Here is a 25,536-nt window from a genome sequence, read left to right on the forward strand (position 1 = left end):
TATAATTTCAGAACAAAATCTAATCTTTATTTTTCGTTATTTCTGTTTTCTCTAGCAGTTAAGTTTCTTTTACAAAGGTCTAGAATTTTAAAGAAATTAAAGAGTATTTTTATTACTTTATATTATATTTTAAGTTAAAATTACGTTTATGTGGTCTTCTTTACATTCGTTTGGCCCATTGTTCAAGGTCTTGCAGATCAATTTTCTGAAGTCACTAATAGCGTCGTCCTGATTTTGCTGACTGAATTTGTCGTTTAGCACTATGGTTGGAATGAAAGAAGTATCTTCAGCTGCTCTAGTCTTTTCTCCATTTTGTATAAGATATTTAACGTATTCATTACTAAAGTAACAATTTTTAATTGTTTTCCAGTCCAGACCGGCTTTGTTAAGGCACTAAAAAAGTGGTGTTTAAAGAAATTTATTAAAATGTTGACTATGTTGTCTATAAATAAATAAAATGACTTACTAATCATCAATTTCTGCCACGGACCACCGGTTTCGCATACTATAATCTAGAATGCATCAAGTATAGTTCCATATATGGTCCGTACATTATAAATACCGTTGCACGTCATCCGCGTCATAACAAGTGACATCACATGATGCCAACACATCACAATATTTAAGTCATAGATGTGTTCCTTTTTAGAATCGCTTAGCCGAGTAGGTACAATGGTATTACAGCCACTATACTAAAATCACAGATGCGCTAGAAATAAACAAACCAAGATACGTTGAATGCTACAAGGAGCACTCCCAAATCATGATTTAAAATGTATATACATTGTAAATCCAAAATAATGATTTACAAAGTTTATACATTGTAATGGTAGGGGAGCCCAAGCGGGGATTTTTGCAGTTACTCGAGCGCGTCAGATTATGACATGGGGAGAAACCTTGTACCCTGTAAATGTACCCCTAGTATATATTGGATCTTAATAGAGGGGAGTTCGTTCAGGGGGGTCCGAAAAAGATCTATCTTTAGAAAAACTCAAAATCGTCAGATTAAGATAAGGTAATGGGTACCCCAACAATAATTTCGGCTATGGCACATTAATATTGATGACTTAATATAATTTATTTGTTCTTCAATATTTTGTTATTATATTTGTCGCGTGGGGTTGACCCAGAAACATTCTGCCACCGAGAAAAGCGTAGGTAGATTAAAAATCATTCATTCGAATCAATTCAAAGAGATAACATGTAGTCTCATCATGATTATCAGTTTATCATTCATACAAGTAAGGAAGTAAGACTCCGTCGATTAGTAAATTTTTAAAGCTCCCGGGTTTGAGTGCCGTTCATAAATAAAGTTTCATCTTTAATTTGATGTTTCACTATCGGCGATCGAAGTTTGAGCTGAGCCAATTTTATACACAAAGTTTCACAAGAAAAACCCAATATTTCGAGAAATAAACGTCAGATCAAAAAACTAAAAAATACGTGGTAAACATTTTTTAAAATTTCTCGAATAATACTAAACACGATCCCCATGGAGAGGGGTGTATTCAATACCCACACGTATTCAATATTTTTGAAAAATATATCCAATGACACCAAACACGACCCCCCATGGAGGTGAAGTGAGGGGTTACTTTAAAATTTAAAATTATTAAATAGGTACCCCATTTTTTATTGCAGATTTGGATTCCTTACGTAAAAATAAGTAATTTTTATTGGGGACATTTTTTCGAATTATTAACGATTGTTGGTAATGAAAAATTAAATTAAAAAATATGGAAAATCCCCACTTAAAAGGAAAACTGTACTTAACTTTTTTGGTTTTAGGACCCAATCTTCACAACCCAATAGGTCCCCAAAGAGCTCGAGTAACTGCAAATTTAGCATACTTTCCTCCCCCAATATAATCATTATTTGCAAGTGCTCCTCGTAACTTTCAACGTGTCTTGGTTTGTTTATTTCTAGTGCATCTTTATTGTGATTTTAGTATAGACATATTGTATCTATTATACAAAATAACAGGGTGTAACAAAAATACAGGTCCTAAATTAAATCACATATTTTGGGACCAAAAATAGTTCGAATGAACCTAACTTACCTTAGTACAAATATGCACACAAAAAAAGTTATAGCCCTTTGAAGTTACAAAATGAAAATGGATTTTTTCGAATATATCGAAAACTATTAGAGATTTTTTATTAAAAATGGATATGTGGCATTCTTATGACAGGAGCATCTTAAAGAAAAATTATAGTGAAATTTGTACTCCCCATAAAAATTTTATGGGGGTTTTTTTCCCTTAAACCCCCCCAAACTTTTCTGTACGTTCCAATTAAATTATTATTGTGGTACCATTAGTTAAATTCAATATTTTTAAAACTTTTTTGGCTCTTAGTATTTTTTCGATAAGGCAGTTTTTATCGAGTTGCGGCTTCTTTTTTAATATGTTTACATAAAAATTTTATGGGGGTTTTGTTCCTTTAAACCCCCCAAATATTTGTGTACGCTCCAATTAAACTATTACTGCGATACCATTAGTTAAACAAAATGTTTTTAAAACTTTTTTGCCTCTTTATATTTTTTCGAGAAGGCAACTTTTATCGAGATATGACTTCTTTTTTAATACGGTTCAAAATATACCTAAAAATGTAAATCATATAGACATTCGGAATAGGAAACGTACAACACAAAAATTCCTACCACACACTATTAACTGCTAAAATCAACTCAAATCAACTTAATCTTTCATTAAAAAAAGAAGAATTATTAGAAATAGTGGGAGTGTCTACTAATCTCATAAAATTTTGTGAAGTTTATTTCTACAAAATATTTTTATTTTGTACAATAAATAATTTTCTAATTTGCTATCAATACATTATAATGGTTTAAATAAATAAATATTGATTGGCGTAAGGTTTATGTTATTTTTATGTATGTTTACTATTAATAATATTGGATATGAGTAGGTGCGTTGGTTTTGTAGTAATTTCCAGTCACTTCTGACAACTGAATTTTTCAAAAAAGAAATTACTAACGTCAGTGTCAAAAAAAATCTCGCGAGAGCGAATGTAGTATACATAATAGGTCTGGATCCCGTGTATGAGAAAAAAGTTGATTAATAGCAAGCTGAAAATTTGTTAATAGCTTAAGGTTGTCTAGTCGGACAAACTTTGATATATGGGAACACTGGAACATGGGAAGTTTTAATTGTGGAACAGGTTAAAAATTTGGAACGGTCAGACAACGAAAACGGCAAATGTATTTTGTCCGACAGAACAGACTTAAACTCTCCGAACAGAGATTAAACTCTCATGCAAAAATCAGACTGCTATTTATCACCAAATGGGCGTTTTAATGAGTGGAACATGTAGAATATGTCAAGTGACAGAAATTATGACAGGTGATAAATAGCAGTCTGATTTTTGCATGAGAGTTTAATCTCTGTTCGGAGAGTTTAAGTCTATTCTGTCGGACAAAATAAATGTGCCGTTTTCGTGGTCTGACCGTTCCAAATTTTTAACCTGTTCCACAATTAAAACTGCCGCTGCTGCAGTGTTCCCATATATCAAAGTTTATCCGGCTAGACTCCCTTAAGCTATTAACAAATTTTCAGCTTGATATTAATCAACTTTTTTTTCATACGCGGGATCCAGACCTATAAATTTTCATATTATTACCAAGTCTCCATAATCGTACTTAACCATATACAAATATGTGGTGGATTTGACAAATATTCAAAATATCTCGATAAAAACTGACTTTTCGAAAAAGTACAAAGAGCCAAAAAAGTTTTAAAAATATTTTGTTGAAGTATTGGTACTACAATAATAATTTAATTGGAACGTACACCAAAGTTTGGGGGGGCTTAAAGGAACTAAACCCCCATAAAATTTTTATAGGGTGTCCAAATTTCACTATAATTTTTTCTTAAGATGCTACTGTCATAAGAATGCTATATGTCCATTTTCAATAAAAAATATTTAATAGTTTTCGATATATTGGAAAAAATCGATTTTCATTTTGTAACTTCAAAGGGTTGTAACTTTTTTTATATACACATTTGTACTAAGGTAAGTTAGGTTCAATCAAACTATTTTTGGTCCCAGAATATGTGATTAAATTTATGACCTGTATTTTCGTTACACCCTGTATACGCGTAGAAATCATAGTGAAAGATTTCTGTTATAGTGCAGTCACTGAAGGTTTTCACCTTCGATTTCGTTGAACCTTTATCGATTTTCATGAAAATTGGTGAGTAGTTAGAGCAGTGTGGTCCAACCTCAGTCACGCGAGCCGCATGTTGCCCGAGGCTCGTTAAACTTCGGCCCCCGCAAATACATTTCAAAAATATTGCCATAGATAACTTTTACCTGTTCCAACCCTGTCTAACTTTCCGTAATCTTAATGCCTCCTCTACACATCGGCAGACGCGTCCGCGGATGTATCATAACAGGCTTACCACACAGCTGAAGGTCGTTCAGTCTGTGGCACTGAAATCCTTTGATCTGTGCTGAAAAAACCGACAAGTATATGATGTGTTGCAGATGCGTCTGACGACGTGATATTCATACATCCGCAGACGCATCTGCCGATGTGTAGTGGAAGCATAAGGAAGTAATTAACCTTGAACACCCACTCCCGATGAGCGGGCAGTTAGTTTCAATCAGCTGCACGTGTCGTGTTGAATTAACAGTGGCGAATAAATTGAATGTTAAATTCAGAATGAGTAGTATGTACCAAAAAACGCAAAATTTTCGAAAATAATCGTACGTTCCAAGGAAAATGGGAAAATCAATTTTTCTTTATCGAATTAAAAGGCAAACCTCAGTGCATTATTTTTTGTCAAGTACTCGCGGTATCAAAAGAATACAATATTAGTATGCATTATGAAACCCAGCACAAAACAAAATCGAGCTAAATTGAATAAACAAAAATCTCTATTTACAAAGCCGACAGCTGTTCAATCATCAAGCTTAGTAGCATCATATGAAGTATGTTTAGAGTTTTCGGAATTTGATGCACTAAAACCCGATCTTGAGCTTTTTAACAATCCAATGGGAGTCAACATCCACAACCAATCAGCAGAATACCAATTAGAGCTGTGCGAACTACAGTCCGATTCGTTTTTTCAAGCAAAGAAAAATGAAGACATTAGTACCTTTTGGAAGTTAGTCTCCAAGGATCGTTTTCCTAAGCTTGGTAACTTTGTGTTGAAACTATATTCAATGTTTGGTAGTACGTATACCGTGTACCTACCTATACCGGGTGGTGAATCGGAAAACGGGCCATAGGAAACTCAATGTAAAATTCTAAACTGTTGAATTCCTGCTTCCCTAAGTATTTTACATCAAAAGTCATGGGAAACTATTTGTAGGGAACTGAAATCTGTATCGAAAACACGTGTTAAAATTGTTCTAGGAACTAAATGTACTCCAAAATTTTGCAAAAATATAATACATTTTTCAGGCCACCCCTAAAAGTCAGGCCACACGTAGTGCATGAATGTTTATGATGTGTTGCGTTTGATGATATTGATGTAAGATGTGTGACAATTTGAATTGTCAATATTTTTATTTTATGATTAAATATTTATAAACAATAAATTTTATTAAAAATACTACTACTACACTATAATAGTAAACAATAAATATTACTTTGTAAACAGTAAATTGTATTGTTTAGATAATTACATTTTTTAGATAATAAATTCTATTGTTTATAAAGTAAAGTTAATGAAATGTACCTACTCAGTTGACGAAAAATCGCAATGTTTAATTCAGGCAATAGTGCGAGCACTGCCAGATTTTATTTAACATAATGATACACTCCAATTCAATTCCAGGTTAAACAACAATTCAAAGAATTTCAATATAATTTTACTGTGATCCTTATTCCTAAATTGTAACTATACATTTTTATTATTTAAGGAACGAATAAAAATAAATTATGATAATTTCTAAACATAAAACTATAATAAATGTTCAAACAATCCGCCATTTTGTACTAAACAGTATCCCAATCTATCGTAAAATTCTCGTCTAACATTAGCTAGAACGCGTGGCGTTATTTTTGCACACTCTTCAATAATTCTAATTTTTAATGCTTCAATATCGGTAAATTTTTGATCAGAATAAATTTTTGATTTTAGATAGCCCCAGATAAAATAATCGTTTGGAGCTAGATCTCCCGATCTCGGAGGCCACTTAATGTTACAATTAGGTCCAATCAAACAATTATTAAAGCTGTTTTTAAGGAATTCTTTAACCTCACGGTTATTGTGCGCAGGGCATCCATCCATTTGAAACCAAATTTCTTCTTCATCTGGAGCTACTTCTGCAAGTCTCGGTAAAATCTTTTCTTGTAGCAAGTCTAAGAACTTTTCTGAATTTAAATTTTCCTCGTAGAAAAATGGCCCAATAATATTGTGTCTAAATATTCCCAACCAGACATTTATTTTTCGACGGTATTGGGTATGGCTTTCAATAATGTTTTCAGGCTTTCTTGTCGACCAAACCCTATAATTTTGAACATTTGGTTCATTATTCAATGTAAATGTACATTCATCACTAAACAAAATGTTTTTTAAAAATTGTCTGTCTGCATTAGCCTTCTCTAAAAGTTCAAAACAAAATTCCCCTCGTCTCTCAGCATCTCCTTGTCTTAGTTCTTGATGACGTTGAAATTTATAAGAACGGAATTTATTCTTTTTAAAAATTTTTAATGCCGTGGAATTATGAATATTAAACTGGTCTGCAATAGTCCGATAACTTATTTTAGGATTTTCTACTACCGCTGTTAATACAGTCGGAAAAATGAAATAATACCCATGAACGAACACATAAAACACGCTGTATTTTCCTGTCACCGTGTCACAAAGAAAATTGTCCAGTGCAGGTACATGTAACAATAATTATTACATGTAGTTGCGCTGGCCAATTTTTTGTGTGACACGGTGACAGAAAAATACAGCGTGTTTTATGTGTTTGTTCATGGGTATTCTTTAATTTTTCCTACTGTACATTTATTTCATTTTGATTTTCTAAATTTCTTGGTACCTCAGCAAAATTGTTTATACAGGTACACTTAGAAATCAGGGTTCCAGTATTTTCAAAATTTTGTAAAATCCTTTGAATTGTTGAATGACTTGGAATTGGTCTATCGGGATATTTTACACTAAATAAAGATCTGACAGTTCGCGCACTATTGCCTAAATATAGCAGTTTTATTATTTCTAATTTCTCCTCAACTGAGTACATTTTTGAATCAACTTTATTTTTTAAACAATAAATCACAAAATAAATAATATTTTGGCAATTCAAATAATTGTCAAATATCAGAAACGTCAATATGCCCAAACGCAACATTATGTCATAATATATTCTTGCAATACGTTTGGCCTGACTTTTAGGGGTAGCCTGAAAAATGTATTATATTTTTGCAAAATTTTGGAGTACGTTTAATTCGTAGGACAATTTTAACATTTGTGTTCGATACAGATTTCAGTCCTCTACAAATAGTTTCCCATGACTTTTGATGTAAAATATTTAGGGAAGCAGGAATTCAACAGTTTAGAATTTCCCATTGAGTTTCCTATGGCCCGTTTGACGATTCACCACCCTGTATGTGAAAGTACATTTTCTGCTTTGAAGCATATTAAATCTAAAACACGTAATCGCATGGAAAACGATTCTCTGGAAGCGTGTATTAGACTCACTACGACTAGCATAGATATAGATTTGCAAAAGTTAGAGGATAAACCCTTGCCTCAAATATCCCATTGTTTTTTATTTTATGTTAAATTTTAAACATAACATGTAAATTGTAAACCATAATAAAATACTTGTAAACAATATTTCCTTTGTATATTATTTTTTAAAATAAACTTTTTTTGAACGAGTCGAGTTCTCTGGCCCTTCATAATAATTTCAAATTTAATACGGCGCGCAACGTCTAAAAGGTTGGACCACACTGAGTTAGAGGTTATCTCAAGGAACAAAGGTAACCTGATGTCAACTTGCGCTTTTACCCTGGGGGCGGATGTCACCGCTTCTCGTGGGTGAAAATTATTTTATTAAAAATAATACCATAAATCGATAGAGGGACAAATTCTAAGGAAAAGTTGTTATACAAAGTTATTAACATAAATCAATACTTTTTGAGTTATTAAAGATAAAAGATTTTATTTTTTCGTAAAAAAATGCATCTTTTAAAGCGGTTTTTCACGTATAACTCAAAAACTATAAGCTTTTACAAAAAAGTTACTATTACCAAAATTAAAGATAATAAAAAATTGAATACACTCCTTACTTAATAAAGAACTAAACCAATGTTAATCGAAAGTGAGTTAGGGTTATTTGAATATATATTTTTTTCGACTAGTACTCAAATCTAAGTATTCAAGCCTAAATAATGGGACAACGATGAAGTTTATAAAATATACCTGCTAAACACTTGTCAAAGTACTTTGGAATACCTATGAAATGAGCTCCAGAAACATTTAATAGCATCAAAATTAAGCAACTTGCGATGAAAATAAGAGAACCCTCTCGAATTTTTTAGGAAAAAGTGAAAAATTAAACATACGCCATTTCCACAAAAATTAAAATTTATAGTAATCCTTACAACAGTTTCTTTACATTTAGTATAGTATAGTTGCTCCAAAAGATGGCATAACCCAGACATCCAAAGTGAAAGTTATCCTTCAACACCAAATTGTTCTATATGGTCCACACAATGTCCAGAAAAAAGTCACACCATTTTGAGCGTCGGGTTTGGGGGGGGGGGGAGAGGGGGGAGAAATTGGTAAATTCGTAGTTTTTTAAGTTTTTCGCCAATATTTCTAAAACTATGCGGTTTATCATGAACAACCTTCTATACAAAATTGTTCTACATTAAATTTGAAATAAAAAAGGCCCTATGCATAATCTTTCTAAAATGAATGGTTCCAAAGTTACGGAGATAGTATAGTATAACTGGTCCAAAAAAAGGCCTAACCCAAACATACAAAGTAAAAGTTTTCCTTCAACACCAAAATGTTCTATATGGTCCACATACTGTTCAGTAAAAAGTTACACCATTTTGAGCGTCCGGTTTGGGAGGGAGATGGGAGAGAAGCCGGTAAATTAGTCGTTTTTTTAAGTTTTTCGTCAATATTTCTAAAACTATGCTTTAGCGTAAACAATGTTATATACAAAAATGTTCTACATGAAATTTAAAACAAAAAATGTTGTATACATAATTGTTACAAAATCAACGGTTCCAGAGTTACGGAGGGTGAAATGTCGAGGTTTTCGATACTTTTTATATTTTTTGGGCAATATTTATGATATAACTATACCAAAAACCCAGACATCCAAAGTGAAAGTTATCCTTCAACACCAAATTGTTCTATATGATCCACATAATGTTCAGAATAAAGTCACACCGTTTTGAGCGTCGGGTTTGGGGGGGGAGAGGGGGAGAAATCGGTAAATATAAAAAGTATCGAAAACCTCCACTTTTCACCCTCCGTAACTCTGGAACCGTTGATTTTATAACAATTATGTATACAACCTATTTTGTTTTAAATTTTATGTAGAACATGTTTCTATAGAACATTCCTTACGCTAAAGCATAGTTTTAATAATATTGACGAAAAACATAAAAAAAATACTAATTTACCGACTTCTCCCCCATCTCCCCCCCAAACCGGACGCTCAAAATGCTGTAACTTTTTACTGAACAATATATGGACCATATAGAACAATTTGGTGTTGAAGGAAAACTTTTACTTTGGATGTTTGGGTTAGGCCTTTTTTTGGACCAATTATACTATAGTACCTCCATAACTTTGGAACCATTCATTTTAGAAAGATTATGCATAGGGCCTTTTTTATTTCAAATTTAATGTAGAACAATTTTGTATAGAGGGATGTTCATGCTAAACCGCTTAGTTTTAGAAATATTGACGAAAAACGTAAAAAACTATGAATTTGCAGATTTCTCCCCCCTCTTCCCCCCAAATCCGACGCTCAAAATGGTGTGACTTTTTTCTGAACATTATGTGGACCATATAGAACAATTTGGTGTTGGAGGATAACTTTCACTTTGGATGTCTGGGTTTGGGTCTAACTATACCATACTAATTAGCATAAGTAAAAAGTTTAAGAATTTTGACGGGTTTAAAACGCATAATTTTGAAAAAAATTTATAATTTAAAAAAATTCAGAAATTTAATATTTTAATAATTTTTATTTTTTTTGATAATAACTCCAAAAATACTCAAAATTTTAGGTTTTTCTGTGTAAAATATTTTACCTCTTTTACTATTTCTGTAGGGTAAAAAATAACCGAGATATAAACGTTTAAATCTTAAATTTTGCTGCGAGAGCCATGTAACCGAAGCCATTTAACCTTTTATTTTTAAAAAAGTAAGGGGTCTAAAAGACTAAATTTAACGTGGTTTAATAGCACTTAGAATTATGTTTCAATGGTTTTTAAGAGAACCTGATATTGTAAAAATTAACGGAGTCATTAAAAAAAAACAATAACATTTATTGAAATATTAAAAAAAAAATAAGTTTAGAAAAATTTTTGGAGCATAAATTTTAATGCTATCAACTTCTTCGGGGGCTCGTTTGATAGATAATTTTAAGTACTTTGACAAGTGTTTCATATGTTTATGTTATAAAATGCGTAATTTTCCCGTTATTTAAGCTTGAATACTTATACTTGGGTACTCGCCGAAAAAAATATACATTCAATTACCTATAACTCACTTCTTCTAGTTAACAGTAAAAGGTTTTTATAGTAAGGAGTTTATTTTGTTTTTTATTGGCTTCAATTTTGGTAATAATAATTTTTTTTATAAAAGCTTATAGTTTTTGAGTTATTTATGAAAAATCGGTTAAAAAAATGCATTTTTCTCACGAAAAATTAAAATCTTTGATCATCAATAACTCAAAAAGTTTTGATTTATTTTAATAACTTTGTATAACAAATTTTGCTTAGAATTTGTCCCTCTATCGAATTATGGGGTTATTATAAAAAAATATTTTCATCCCCAAGAAGGGGTGGCATCCACCCCCAAGGTAAAAGCGCAAGTTTGAACCAAGTTTGTTGTTTAAGATATTCTCTAACCACTCACCAATTTTCGTACAAATCGATGGAGGTTCAACGAAATCGGAGGTAATAGCTCAGATCCACCTTAAGTATTACCTAGGATATTTGAATGATTTAGTCCCATATATACACAAGAAAGAATCTCCTTCTGCTTTAATTAAGTAGTAATGCTATTCTAATGCATATATTTAATTGCAATTATATTCTATGATTTTTGTAACTCTACAGGTATCTACCACATTTTTTAAAGAATATATGAAATAAATAGTCATTAAAAATCCAAACGTATTTTTTTAAAATATACACATTTTCAATACATTCCTACTTTCCGAGTTCATTTCAATGAGTGAAGTGAATGAATTTGAATGCAGCATTCTGGGTGACGTCACTCCCGCCATTAGATTCTCGACGCTGATTGGTGGAAAGTTACCATGCAACCTGTCTATTTATGAACCTTGCACTATACCTATCTAATGTACTTTACAGAATTAAAATTGGAATATTTAAGCGGCCTCAGGAATATTTTAAAATTATAAACAATTTTTTGGCTTAAAAACAAATATAATATCTCGGGAAATATTAAACTAAATTAAAATATGAAAACGGCATTCGAAAATCAGCGGCAGGATGCTTCTTTTAAAAGAAAAAATGTTTAATTATTACGAGTGGTTCCTTAGATACAACCGGTCAAAGTTGACCGGAATTTACGGCAAAGATATAAACAATAGGATCATAATTTTCAAACCATCACCTTTTTATTTTTGTCCTCTTTCTCCACACCAATTTTCATATCTTTAAAATAGTTATAACATATATTATTATAATAAAAACTATCGATAATACGTGTGAAAATTGCCAAAAATAGCAAAATTCCAATCAAAAATTAGGTTGGAGAAAATGTAACCCTCAAAGTTCAAAATCGGTATACGTTAAAAAATGCATTTTCTCGGCTTCCCATGGACCAATTTCGTTCATTCTTTTTTTGTTCTCTAATAACTCGAGTAGATCCATCGAAATAACGCATTATTAAATGTCAAACTTGCTTTTGTTTTGTTATAATAGATTAATTTATTTATAAGAACAGAAAACTACTTTTTTTTTCCAGTTGTAGGCTTTTTTTAGATAAACTTACTACAAGTGTACCTTTCAACGCTAAAAACATAAATATTCTCATTTGAAAGCTGGATAATTATTTAAACAATTTTTATTTAAACAAATTAGAATTTTGTGTTATAATAAATAAATTAATTTATTATAACAAAACAAAAGCAAGTTTGACACTTGATAATGCGTTAGTTCGATGGCTCTACTCGAGTTACTTGGGAACAAAAAATGAAGGAAATTGCTCCATGGGAAGCCGAGAGAATGCATTTTTTTAACGTATACCGATTTTGAACTTTGAGTGTTACATTTTCTCCAACCTAATTTTTGATTGGAATTTTGCTATTTTTGGCAATTTTCACACGTATTATCGATAGTTTTTATTATAATAATATATGTTGTGAGTATTTTAAGGATAAAAAAATTGGTGTGCAGGAAGAGGACAAAAATAAAAAGGTGATGGTTTGAAAATTATGATCTTATTGTTTATATCTTTGTCGTAAATTCCGGTCAACTTTGACCGGTTGTATCTCAGGAACTACTCATCACAATTAAACGTTTTTTCTTTTAGAAGAAGCGTCCTGCCGCTTTTTTTCTAGTACCGTTTTCATGATTTATTTTAAATGGATATTTCACGAGATATTTTATTTGTTTATAAGCCAAAAAATTGTTTATAATTTTAAAATATTCCTGAGGCTGCTTAAATAGTTCAATTTCAATTCTGTAAAGTACATTGGATAGGTACAGTGTCTTTTTACACAAAAATCATAGTTATTCTTACGTATCATAATTATTGTGGGTATTATAGCGACCGTAAATGTTTAATTAACAATTCAATTGTTGCTAAACTGTTCATTCAATTTCCATCGGCTTCTGGAATTATAATCTATAGAAAAGGGCTTTTATATTACCAAGCTATTTAATTACTGCTTAACAATTACTTATCTAAAATTTTAGTTGAAATTTAAAGATTTTGTTGGAAAAACCCGCTTTTTCCGGGGAAAGTTTTCGTCAAAATGAATCGGGAAAAACACGTCTCTATGCAGAATTTAATTGCGGTGAATTTTTATTTGAGTGTTTTTGGTGTAAAATTAAAATCTTTGGAGTTATAGAGCAAAAATTGAAAAAAACACGATTTTCGGGCGCCATTTTGTTTATAAAAAAAGTAGCACACTATCTGCGGACTTTGCATACCTATATTATTAATATATACCATCATAAGGTTCGATTCCAGCAATACAATTGCTGGTAAATAACTTTTCCCAAAAATGGCCTATTCTCCGATAATCAGCCCAGACTATAATTCTTGTTATCTATTTCTAATGTTTTTATTTACATTGAATATTAATTTGTCTTGTTGCACTTCCGCAATAATTATGTGATTTAAAATGAATTCAGGAATCTTTTCCAATTGAGCAACAATGTCAATTAGGTCTCTGACTTAGATAATGGCGTTTAATGGTATAATGTACGGACCATACATTTAAAAATATTTTTTGTATTGCCATCATTTAATTTTGCTGTACCGGACACTTGACGATGCATAGTAAATTATACATAGTATGCGAAACCGATCGTCCGTGGTAGAATAAATTGATTGTGCGTAAGTCATTTAATTATTTATTTCTCTTTACCTAAATTTATTAAAATTGGATTAAATCTGTTTACCTGTTCGATAATTTGAAGACTAGCTGGATCCTCTGCGCTCATAGAACAGTAGACAAAGTTTTCTGTTTTGCTTTTGTCGGAATTTAGAGCAAGTACACAGGAGTGGAAAGCGTTTCCGAAACATTCAGCAGGGCCATGTTGGCAAGTAAATGCCCATTGTCCAGTTATATTTGTTTCCTAAAAATGATTAAGTATGAAGGTAAAAGAGAAAATCTTAATACACTCTGGGTCAAAATTAACCGTTCACCTTGCAAATGGGTCATATTTGATGTCTCGAATTTACTAAACTTGTTTTCCGATTTAAGTGATTTTTTTAATATGTTATAGCCTTATTCTTTAACAATGTAGCTGTAATATTATAGCCTTATTCTTTAACAATTGTTGCTAAACATGCCAATTTTCATTATATACCGGGTGTACGAATCCAACTGTGTTTTTTTTCTCAAAGTGCGCATCACCTTGTGGAATATTCTAGCAGTTGTAACATACCCGACTAGCGTCATGTTTTCTCACCATTCTACTTTTTTATTCATTCGCTTATGTTGGATAATAAAAAAGTTAGGTACTTTAACAACTAGCCATGTTTTTTATCAATGCAAGATGTTTTTAAATAAGTATGGTAAACTTTAAGGGGTAATTCTTCATAGAAAAAAATAACAGTTTGCTTTACAAACGTATGTCCGCAAATGTTTCGTTTACGTCAGTTTCCGATATAGAGGGTGTTAAAACTTTTCTTATATACTGATGATTTATTTATTGCTTCAAACATATATTCCTGACATATAATTAAGGATTTAGTATTCACCATTGGAGCGTACACGGGTAACGTGAGCCGTCATATTACCAATGTTCGTCAATGTTTTGATCTAATTAATTTAAAAAAGAATACTTTAATAATAAGATAAAATACTTACTGAGGCATGACCATATGGCACAAATTCTACATCGATGTAATCTTTGAGATCCTTATAGGTAGGATGGAATTGGTCCTTAATAAAAGCAATGCTATCTGGGCAAAGTGTCTCATAATAAATTGAAACTTTCACTTGTGCCTAGAAACAAAAAAAGTAAATCAATACTCAAATCTTAAAGTTGAAAAAAATTTACATTATAATAAAAAATTCACTGTTTAATAACCTTTAAATATTCCGCTTACATATTCTTTCTTCGTCCTTTTACTCTTCTTACTCCTTGGTATTCTTTGCTTCAATTATATTTACTCTATATTCCTACATAAACTTGAAGTTATTGAAATTTGGTGTCTGTGCCGAATCCTGAGAATATCAAGGAAGGACAGTCACTAATGAGAAAGTGTTAAGGAGATACGCGCAAAATATTGGTCCAATACTATTTAAATGCATTCATTTTTTTCGAATCCTGAGAAAACTAATAGGCATTTTTTAAATATTTAAACGCAGTATGAAAGATTACACTATTACCGAGAGCTGAAAGTTTCTAAAAATTCCTATAATGTTTATTTTAATAAGTTACAGGGATGAAAAGAAAACGAGAAAATTTAGTGTGATTTTTAATTTCAAATATTTCATTCAAAAGAAACGTTTTGTTTATTCTAAAGGCACGATTCCGACATCGACGGCAACTGCAAGCGGCAGTTAGAGTTGTCACCATGACGACGTCATTACTTTGCACTATTAATTTGTATAATTATTAGCAACTGGTGTCCGGCAGAACGTCAGTTGCCAAACTCCGTCGCCCCCCCCCCGCAGAATTGGAAATGGGGCCCCCTTTAAAAAATTACTAAATGCGACATGTGTAACAAATACCTATATGTGTTCTTCTTCTTCTTTAAGTACCGTGCCCAAATTTTTAGGCGTGGGTAGCTTCCATAACAATTTGCCGATATCGTTTTTGATCTTGTGCGGCATGTAACAATTGATCTGCTGATAAGCCAGTCCAGTGACGAAGGTTTCGGAGCCATGAATATTTCTTTCGACCAATTCCTCTTTTTCCGTCGATCTTTCCATTGAGTATTAACTGCAGCATCTTGTATCTGCTACCTCTCATTATATGCCCCAGATTTTCAAGTTTTCTCTTTTTTATCATCTTCATTAAGTCATCTTCGCCTTGACCTACTCTGTTTAAGACTGTTTGAAATGCGTTGAACCCAAGATATTCTGAGCATTCTACGATACGACCACATCTCAAAGGCTTCTAATTTGTTCATCATGTTAACCTTCATGATCCAGGTTTCACATCCATATAGTAATACAGGATACACATAACATTTTAGGAATTTGATTCTTAGTTGTAAATTCAGCTGAGAGTTGCTCAGAATAGATCTAAGTTTCATAAATGCTCCTCTTGCAATTTCTATACGAGTTTTAATTTCTTCATCCGAATTTAGTGTCTCGTTTATCCAACATCCTAGGTATTTAAATATATATGTGTTACAGCCCAGTAAATCAACGTAAAATATGGCGATACCGTGTAATTTTCAGTGTCACCACCGAAGTGGTCAACTCAAGACTTTTCGAGTAATTTATGAGTAAAAATGTTTATTGTTCAACAAAAAAACCACGTTTTTAGGCGATTTTTCGCAAATAGTTCAAAGAGTAAGTATTCGATCGAAAACAATATTGTTAGCAAACATGTATCTAGCTTATAAAAAAAATGAAACAAAAATGAGGTCTATCGACTCAGTAAAAGATAACTTGTAGCTCAAGAAAAGTTTTTCTTATTCGTCAAATTCCAAATCGAATATTTCAACGTGAAATAACTAAACAATGCAATACTGTTCGGGGAAACTCATTAGAACTTTTTTAGTGTTTGAAGTGTTTAAAACAAACTTTATTTTTTACAAAAGTTTCTAGCATCAAAACTAAGCCAGTTACGCTTAAAATACAGTAAATCCCATTTTTTGGTAAAAAATTGTGAAAATCTCTCCCTATTTAACACCCCAAATAAAACTAATCATTATCGCCTTACAAATTACCTAATTTTTTATACGACCAGTAAGTTTCACCGGTTCAAAGTGCTTACTTTTAAAAGGGTTCTAGTTGAAGGGCTTGAACGAGTCACTAATCACGAGTATATGCAAATTTTAAACAGCCATGTCTTAACCAATTTTTGTCTTACAGAAAAACAAAATAAAGCCAAAATATTTATAAAAGCAAAACCTACCTACATTTCTTTACTCTTTGAGATTTTTCGTATCACTAATACTTTTTAAGTTATTTAAAAAAAAGGCATTTTTCCAAAATAAAAAAAACTTTTATTAAATTTTTTCAAAAATAAAAACTTCGAACCGGTCAAACTTACAGATCATATAAACAATAAATATTTAAAGCAAATGGTAAAGCGCTAATGATAAATATTATATTTGGGGTGCGAAATAGAGGTAGATTTTCACGATTTTTTTTACCAAAAAAGGAGCCAACTTTATTTTGAGCATAACTCATATAGTTTTGGTTCTACAAGCTTTTATAAAAAATAAAAATAAAGCTTTTTTTGAAGCATTTAAAAAAAGTTCTATTAAGAGTTTTTCCCGAAAAATACTTCATTTTTTGGTTATTTCAGGTTGAAATATTCGATTTGGAATTGGACAAATAAGAATAATTTTTCATGAGCTTCAACTGTGCTTTTACTGTGTCCATAGACTTCATGAATAAGTAGGTACACCATTTTCTGTATCTTATAAGCTACATTTTTGCTACAAATATTTTTTCGGCATCTAATACTTAATTCGATAAATACTTATTTTTGAGTTATTTGCGAAAAACCCGTCTGAAAACGTTTTTTTTTTGAAAAATAAACATTTTTACTCGCAAATGACTTGAAAAGTATAAGCATAGATAAAGAAACTCTATAGAAGAACAAAAGTTGCTTATAATTAGTCAATTTATACATTTCCGGACTTATACGTATGCTTTTCACCCCAAGGAGGGGTGTCACCCCCCGAAGTATAAGCAACCAACGGCATAAATCCAACTTTGAAGTGGAGTGTAACTAGAACCTAAATCCGAATTGTCAAGCAAAGACGTCCGTCGTGATGCTGATAATTTCACTCCAAAACTGTCATTTACTGAGCTATTGGTGTATTCATGCATTGTTTATGACGACTTATATTTTTCATCTTTATTGGTATAGAATAAAATAGAACAAAAATTACTAAATGATTGCATTAGTATTATTCTGTGACATGAACAACTTTCTTCATGCACTATCTACTATCAGCGAATATATCTACAATTTTATTAATTCGGATGGACAACTTCATTTTTTCAATACTGCACTGCCTAAAAAAAGTATGTATTGCATAATGTAAAATTCGGCAAATTGCAATTTTCAAATCTTTCAATAGTCACGTACAAAGCATTATAGTTTATTGTCGTTACCATAAAATTTCGGTAGGCCGGAGGGGATTAAGTTTCTAGATATTATGAGATGATTCACTTGGCAAATAGGTCTATTTAGAAATTTACGTTTTTAATTTTAAACACACACACAACGTAAAATAATATAACAATATCAGATTTTTACGTAATATCAGATAACAAGATGGGGCCCCTAAGCGATTGGGGCCCCCCGCAAGCTTCACGCTGCGGGGGCCTCTGTTACGCCCCTGAAATTAATAGTGCAAAGCAATGACGTCGTCCTGGCGACAACTGAAACTGCCGCCCTGCAGTTGCCGCCTGCCGCCTGCCGTCGATGTCGGAATCGTGCCTTAAGTGACTTTCAACCCTCGGTAATACTGTAATATTTCATTTTTAGATTTTTCAAAAAAAATATTTATTAGTTTTCTCAGGATTCATAAAAAATAGCATTGGACCAAGATTTTGCGTCTACACCCTTAAGAAAAGCGGGCTATCAGGATAGGGAAATTTTTGGTTATGTAAAAAGTAAGAGGACTGCATACTTATGACACATATTACGAGGGAAACGATTAAACGATACACTTTTAAGCAACTAATAGTCGAAGGAAAAACAGAAGATGAGAGATTTCTAGGATCCAAAAAGATGCCATAGCTGCGTAATATTCGCCAATGGACAGGAATCCACAGTAATGAAATGTTTCGCAATGCTGCTAAAAATTGAGTAATTTAATCCTGACTACCTAATCTCTCACCTAACAAGACAATGTGCGGTGGACACCGACACCTACGCAGAAATGCATGGAAGAAAAAGAAGAATAAACGTATCTAAAACAAAAAAAGTTTTGAGGAAAACATCAACGTGTAACCATAAACATATACCTACTGGATATATATGGATTGGAAAATGTTGAAAATTTAAGATACTTTGGTTGATAAATTACGAACAATTTTTATTTCATGGCGAAGTTACAACTCGAATTCAATAACCCAGTATACAACAACATATTAAGTTTGTAAAACATGTATGCATCTAATTCTATCATATGGCGTAGTAAACTTTGGCAAACCTTTCTTAGAGGCAAACATGGGGTTACATAGACTGCAGAGAAATCAAAGTAAATTTGCAGTGGGCAAAGGACCCTGAAGCATCAAGGATATATGCGGTGATCCGATATGGGAGATAACAGACCATTCAGTCCCCAAATATAAAATGGAGATATCTTTCCAAGTGGAAATACACTCCAGATCCTGGTAGACATCCGAAGTATGAGGGACATACGGTTTCATCCCACTAGGAGAATATACCTCTGTATTTCAGACCGAGGTATATGAAATCCTGCACTGTGCAAGGATAAACAGAAGAATCCAAGAATAACCACCAGGCTTTTATGGGAATGCCGCAAAGAACTTGACACCCTGGCGGAGCATAACGAGGCAAAACTCATAAAACCTGGACATCAAAGGATCGCTGGTAATAAGAAAGCTGACGAACTTTCGTCATTGTTCGAATAGTTCGGTCCAGAACCGGCACTGGGCGTGCCCAAAAGCACAATCAGAGACCGGTTAAGAGGCTGGATACGAATACAACACAAAGAATACTGGAAAAAAATTCCCACACGAAGGCATGGGAGGAGATTTATATCTCAGACATGCGCGAAAACAGTTAAAGAACTGCTTGAAAATGAACAGGAATCAGCACAAAATCACTATGGTTTTTCTAACTGCAAATTTTCCAGTAAAATGACAGCTACACATAATAAGACTATACAATGGAGATCTCAGTTGCAGACTATGCAATAGAGAGACCGAGAGAGTCAGACATAATATATTGTACGACTGACAGGCACTGGATCGCAAGAGACAAACAATATAAAATATGGAGATTGCAGACCAAGTCCGAAAGCATATGACACTAACCAAATGGACCTTTACAGGCTAGTGAAGGGCACTAGAAGGGCTTAAGAACTTACGGGAATGGTTCGAATGCAGTAGTGCAGAGCTATTTAGAGCGGCAGTCAACAGAGTCCGCATGGCCATGATGATTTCCAACCTTCGATGGAGATACCCAAACAGCACAGTACTTACGTTTTGAGTACGTACAATTTTGGTTCTGTACGTACATGATGTAAAATGTACGTTTTAAGTACGTACACTGGGGTACATACCAGTACGTACAGAAGAGTACGTACTATTAGGGGAAAGGAGGGTAAGATGGAAGGATAGGGCAAGATGGAAATTACCTATAAAACCCGAACTGCGCAATAAAGCGCCCGGATCCACACTCACACAGATGCAGGCGAACCTCTTCCATTTACAAACGACGGCTCAATCAGTTCAGGTCAGCTAATGAGTGTACACGCTTCCTTTTTATTTTTGCAGTTAAATATTACGCAATTATTGAATTTTTGTGATCCAATTATTTAAACAAGGTGTATAATATTATTATTATGCATTTATACAAAGTATCCTTGTTATCTCCACAAAATAGGCAAAACGGAAACACCGATATGCGAATGCGGTACTATGGGAACATTGGTACACATCATCTTTGAGTGCCCCATAAATAAACATAAAGATATGGATTTGTATCTAGAACTAATAAAAGCTGGAATAGACAGTCCAATATCTTTACAGAGCATTTTATATAAACCCTCGAATAAAGTTATTAAGATAATCAATAAATTTATCAAATTTTTTCAAGTAGATCTATAGAATTTTCAAAAAATAATAATAATAACAATAACAATAAATAAATACTTCAGAAAATACAGGGAATCTCCTAAAATGTCAAAAAATTATATTTGTATCCTTAAAATCCTTAATCCTAACCGAAGGTAGCCAGCCCTAAACCTATGTGAAAATGTTTGGAAGCTACCCCCAAACGAGAAAAGTCTTAAGTTAACCTTAAATGTTGTAACACTTTTCCCCCTCTATCTACAGAAAAACAAGAAGAAGGACAAGGAACACATAGGATCAAAAAAAAATAGATCTGAAGTTGACAGGACACCTGGTTGTGCATTGCCTTGAGAAAGACGCGCATAACCAATAACATGTACTGGGTAAATGATTAAAAAAAAATCGAAACCCAAAAAAAAAGGAAGAAGAAGAAGTACAAAGTATCTACTAGGTACAGGTTATCTGAATTGATATTTAAATAAGAGAAATAATAAAGCATTTTTAAAATATTGATATTTTTATTGGAAAGGGGCATATGGGCAAGATGGAAAATTGCAACTTAGGGCAAGTTGGAAGATAATAGTTAGGCAAAAATATCAGCAAGGAAATAGGAACCTGCGAGAATAAAAAAAAAGGTAAAGGAAAAGGGACAAAAACAGAAAAAGTTAAAAATATTGTACAACATTTAGAACAGTCTTCACAAAATGATGTGTTCTTTGTATGTGGTGAACGTTATGTTGAACCACCCACAGAGGACTGGGTACAATGTCCTGTATGTAATGGTTGGGCACATGAATTGTGTACCGACACAGAAGATGGCAGTTTTATGTGTGTAAACTGTAAAATGTAGTGCTTTCCTCTACATTCCATCTTGCCCGAACAAGCTTTCCATCCTGCCCTCAGGGTAAGGGCAAGATGGAATTTTTGACATTATTTTTTAATTACTCATAAAAAAAATTCTACTTATTATTAATAATATTTAATGGCTGACTTTTGTAACTGTATAAGGTCTCTTTAAAGAATGATTAAAATGAAAGTTTTGTATTACGTTGTTTTATTTTTTTACACATCATAAAGTTAAGCCTTCCATCTTGCCCTCCCTTCCCCTACGTCTCAAGTATGTACCATGAGAAGAGCTAAAGCATATTTATTATGTTAGGTTAGGTTAACCTAACCTAATTTATTTGGTTAGGAATTTTCCACCTCTCTGGGTTAGGATCATAGTATTGTTACTTTCTTCCTGGTTGTGTATTTGTATTTGAGATTTATTTTCGATTTGATCCCTGTTCTAATAATAGCTGTGTACCTATTAATTATTAAATTAATACATATTACTGAATACAGTTTTGATGTGATAATTTATTGCAAGGCAGTTTTATTTAGATTTCTTTTTACTTATTTTTGGTGTTGGTGCTTATAGGTATAGTGTGGTTTCCTGTTATCTTATTCAGGTGAGTGTTTTTTTAACTTATATAGTCATACTGAAAGATGTATTTTGTGGGTGAGGAAGGAGGAAGTTAGACAGGCATTTTGCAAATTCAGCATTGCTGCAGTTATAGAGGGTAAGATGTTTTGATTTTTAAGACTGTAATTCAATGCATTATGTAACGAAGATATGTACTATACATTTAACTATAATTTTTTGGGCTTAAAATAAACCATCTAAGGGTACTAGAGGGACATCAGTCTTAAAACAGATTTTTTTAAATTATTGTAAAAAACAACCCACTTCTAAATTTCTAAATATTTAGAGCAATTGCAAAAATTAATTGATTTTCGGAGACACACAAGGCAGACATACATTTAGCAGTATTATTTACACTGGCGAAGCGTCTATGTAACCACTGTTACCATTGGTAACAGTTAAGAATCTTGCAAATAAAAATATTTTATGACTGCTGTGAAATAATTCCATTTTATTTTTTTTTACAATATAAATATGAGTGTTAATTAATAGTAATTCAGTGAAAAGCCAACTAGACTCACGAAAATATTGACGAGTTTATGCGACTCGGTTGTAGGTTATTTTTTTACCACTTTTGTTTGTGGTAACCAAATCGGTCGGACGGGCGGAAACGGCTCGTGAACATTTTAAAAGGCGAAGGCGTAGGTGAGCTATAGTCACAGTATATAGAGGTTCCACAGTAAAATCACTCCTCTGTCGGCGCTTTGATCTCAGGAAGTAATACCGGCAGTATGCAATTGGTAATACACCAGTGGTGGATGCGGATTTTCCCTGTTAAAAGCCGTACGTTTCTATGCGAATAGCAATGCGAGAGTGGGGCAAAAGCGACTGCCAACATTGCGCGGTCGCCATGCGCGACTACAGATTTTACTTCCAACTTTTCGGAGAGTGGTTCTACTGTCCCTCTTTATACTGTGCTATGGTGCTGTGGACTGTGGATAATGGAACACTTGTTACCACTTTTTGGAATGGTTACAATCGTTACTTACCTATTACAGTGTGTGCAATGAAACATGGATGAGTGTCGTTGACGATTTTTTTTAAATTGATGACACTATGATTATTTAACTTAAAAATAGGTTTTCTAAAGTAAAGCATCTCGAGTGTTTGGCAATATATTATAATTTTGACAATTTTAAAAATAACACAAAAAAAATTCCCAGATCAATTTGTAAAGGTATATGGACAAAAATTTGACAGAGTAAAGTTAATAACAGAATTGACAGGTCTTTGTAATAATCCAGATTATATCGATAACTTGATAATGCATTTCAGGAAGATCATAAATTGGGAAACCTATTTTTAACAGTTTTGGCTACAAGTACATCCGTTGACAGCTGTTTTTCAGCAATGAAGCGGATTAAAACCTGCCAAAGGAATACCCAATTGCAAGATTGGAAATGTCCCAATTTCCTTTAATTTCCATTGAAAAACGCTTTTTAAATGGATTAATGACAAAATTCTCTTTATACAATTCTGTTATTATTAACATTTTTGCAAATAAACAGAAACTTATATTTGGGAGGTTCAAAATAATTTTTTTAAATAAGACTTTCTACATCCGGTTTTGGTAACACTTTAGAAAAAGTCACGCGTCGCCACTGATTATTTATTTATGTGGGTGTATTTCCATGGGTTAATTAATGCTTCAGTTGATGATGGTTGTGATAAAATATTCTTTATATTATCAAAAGTATCCAGTTTTATAATTTGATATTCTTTCTTTATATAAGCGGCAATAAAAGTCAAAAAAAACTTTCAAGGAAAAGGAATCAGAATAAAAATTAAATTTATTTTTTTTTAAATAATAAAGACATATTCACCTTTATTTACATAAATCATCATAAGTGTGTATAGTATATACATAATATGTATATATAATATGTACTAGGTATATACCTTCAATACGTACTAGGTACGTACCTTCAGTATGTACTAGGTATGTACCATCAATTGGAAAATATACGTCTTATGTACGTATTAAGTACGTACTTCGTACAGAAAAGTACGTACATTGTACATACTTTATGTCCCATCAGTACGTACTTAGCTTGTTTTATGTAAAGAAGAAGAAGAAGGGCACTACTTTATTGGATTAGGTGTCATGAGAACAAACGGAAGAACGCATAATAAGCCAAAAGGCTGCAGTGCGATCGGGGTGCATGCACGAACGGCTTCCAGAAAGAAATAAAAAAACCTTTGTTAAATGCAAAATTTACTAAAAGAAGAAGAGTTGACAATAAAAACATCTTATATGTATTGTGTCCTGACTGTTCTAAATGTACTTACCTGTTCCGATAACCAAAAGCACGAGAACAAAACTAGAAGATTGATGACTTTTCCCTTCATGTTTGGATTGTATCTATAATTGTGAAGTAAAGTTATAACAACACTTTAAATATACCAAAATGTAATTAATATTGGTTTATCGTTGTTATTGAAGTGCCTCATTTATTTTATCTAAATGACAGTGTGATAATCTCAATGGGGACTTTTTATTAAACCATGAGACAACACGTTTGGAGAGCCAAAAAAAAAACGAAATATGAATTCTGTAATTCTTAGCTGCTTCAGATAGATTCGACAGATAAAAACGTTATCGTGTGGTCCAAACTGTATTTCATAAATACGGATCCTTTCACTATCTTTAAAAATTTGTAAAATAAACAAAAACAGGAAAGCAGTCAATATTACATCTGCACGTATGTATTTAAAGATTAGAAAATTGCTAGTTTGTATAAAAATTTATCGCAATTACTTAAAATAGTAATAAAATTTGTAATAAGTATACACAAGGCAAGAAAGAAAAGAATAACAGTAAAACGTATTTTTCGACGTATTTCACGAAGCCCGAATTGATGGTGTTATGTGTTCTTCGAATTATTTATTTTAAATAAAGAAGAAATAAGGAGAAAGCTGTATAAATATGTGGCGGCACGCTTTAATTACTATTTTGCTAATTTTAATTTTTAATTTTTAATAACTTTTTCAAAATGAAATAACACGTCTCATTTAAAATTCAGATTTAATATACAAACCATATGCATAGAAGGGCCTGTTATATATCCCTATCCAGATGTTAATGGTCTGTTCAGTTTATGGGAAACAAAATTCCACATGTCAATAAATCAGTCTTCCACTTCTTTAAAAACCACATACATGTAAAACTAATGTTTGTAGTTTAGTATAGTCACAGCGGGCACCCGGTGCAGTCACACCACCACACTCGCA

General features: G+C 32.4%; 1 protein-coding gene across 1 annotated transcript; it reads right to left on the reverse strand.

Moving 5' to 3' along the window:
- Window positions 1–24,760, reverse strand: LOC114331680 (GILT-like protein 1). The gene is made up of 4 exons (XM_028281300.2): window positions 24,595–24,760; window positions 14,745–14,882; window positions 13,831–14,007; window positions 1–393 (listed from the first exon to the last, which is right to left on the reverse strand). Exons 1-4 carry the CDS (start codon window positions 24,652–24,654, stop codon window positions 130–132), a joined length of 639 nt encoding a protein of 212 aa, XP_028137101.2. The 5' UTR covers window positions 24,655–24,760; the 3' UTR covers window positions 1–129.
- Window positions 24,761–25,536: the final 776 nt, after the last annotated feature.

The sequence above is a fragment of the Diabrotica virgifera genome, chromosome 2 (assembly GCF_917563875.1).
Source record: "Diabrotica virgifera virgifera chromosome 2, PGI_DIABVI_V3a".
In the NCBI taxonomy this organism is placed as follows: Eukaryota; Metazoa; Arthropoda; class Insecta; order Coleoptera; family Chrysomelidae; genus Diabrotica; species Diabrotica virgifera.

Bases quoted from the DNA above. Each gene is read 5' to 3' on its own strand.
- LOC114331680 (XM_028281300.2), bottom strand. From the start codon at position 24,654: ATGAAGGGAAAAGTCATCAATCTTCTAGTTTTGTTCTCGTGCTTTTGG. The intron at 14,883-24,594 runs GTAAGTACATTT...TTTTGTTTCTAG, and splicing joins GCTTTTGGTTATCGGAACAG to GCACAAGTGAAAGTTTCAAT. The intron at 14,008-14,744 runs GTAAGTATTTTA...AATCATTTTTAG, and splicing joins TGCCATATGGTCATGCCTCA to GAAACAAATATAACTGGACA.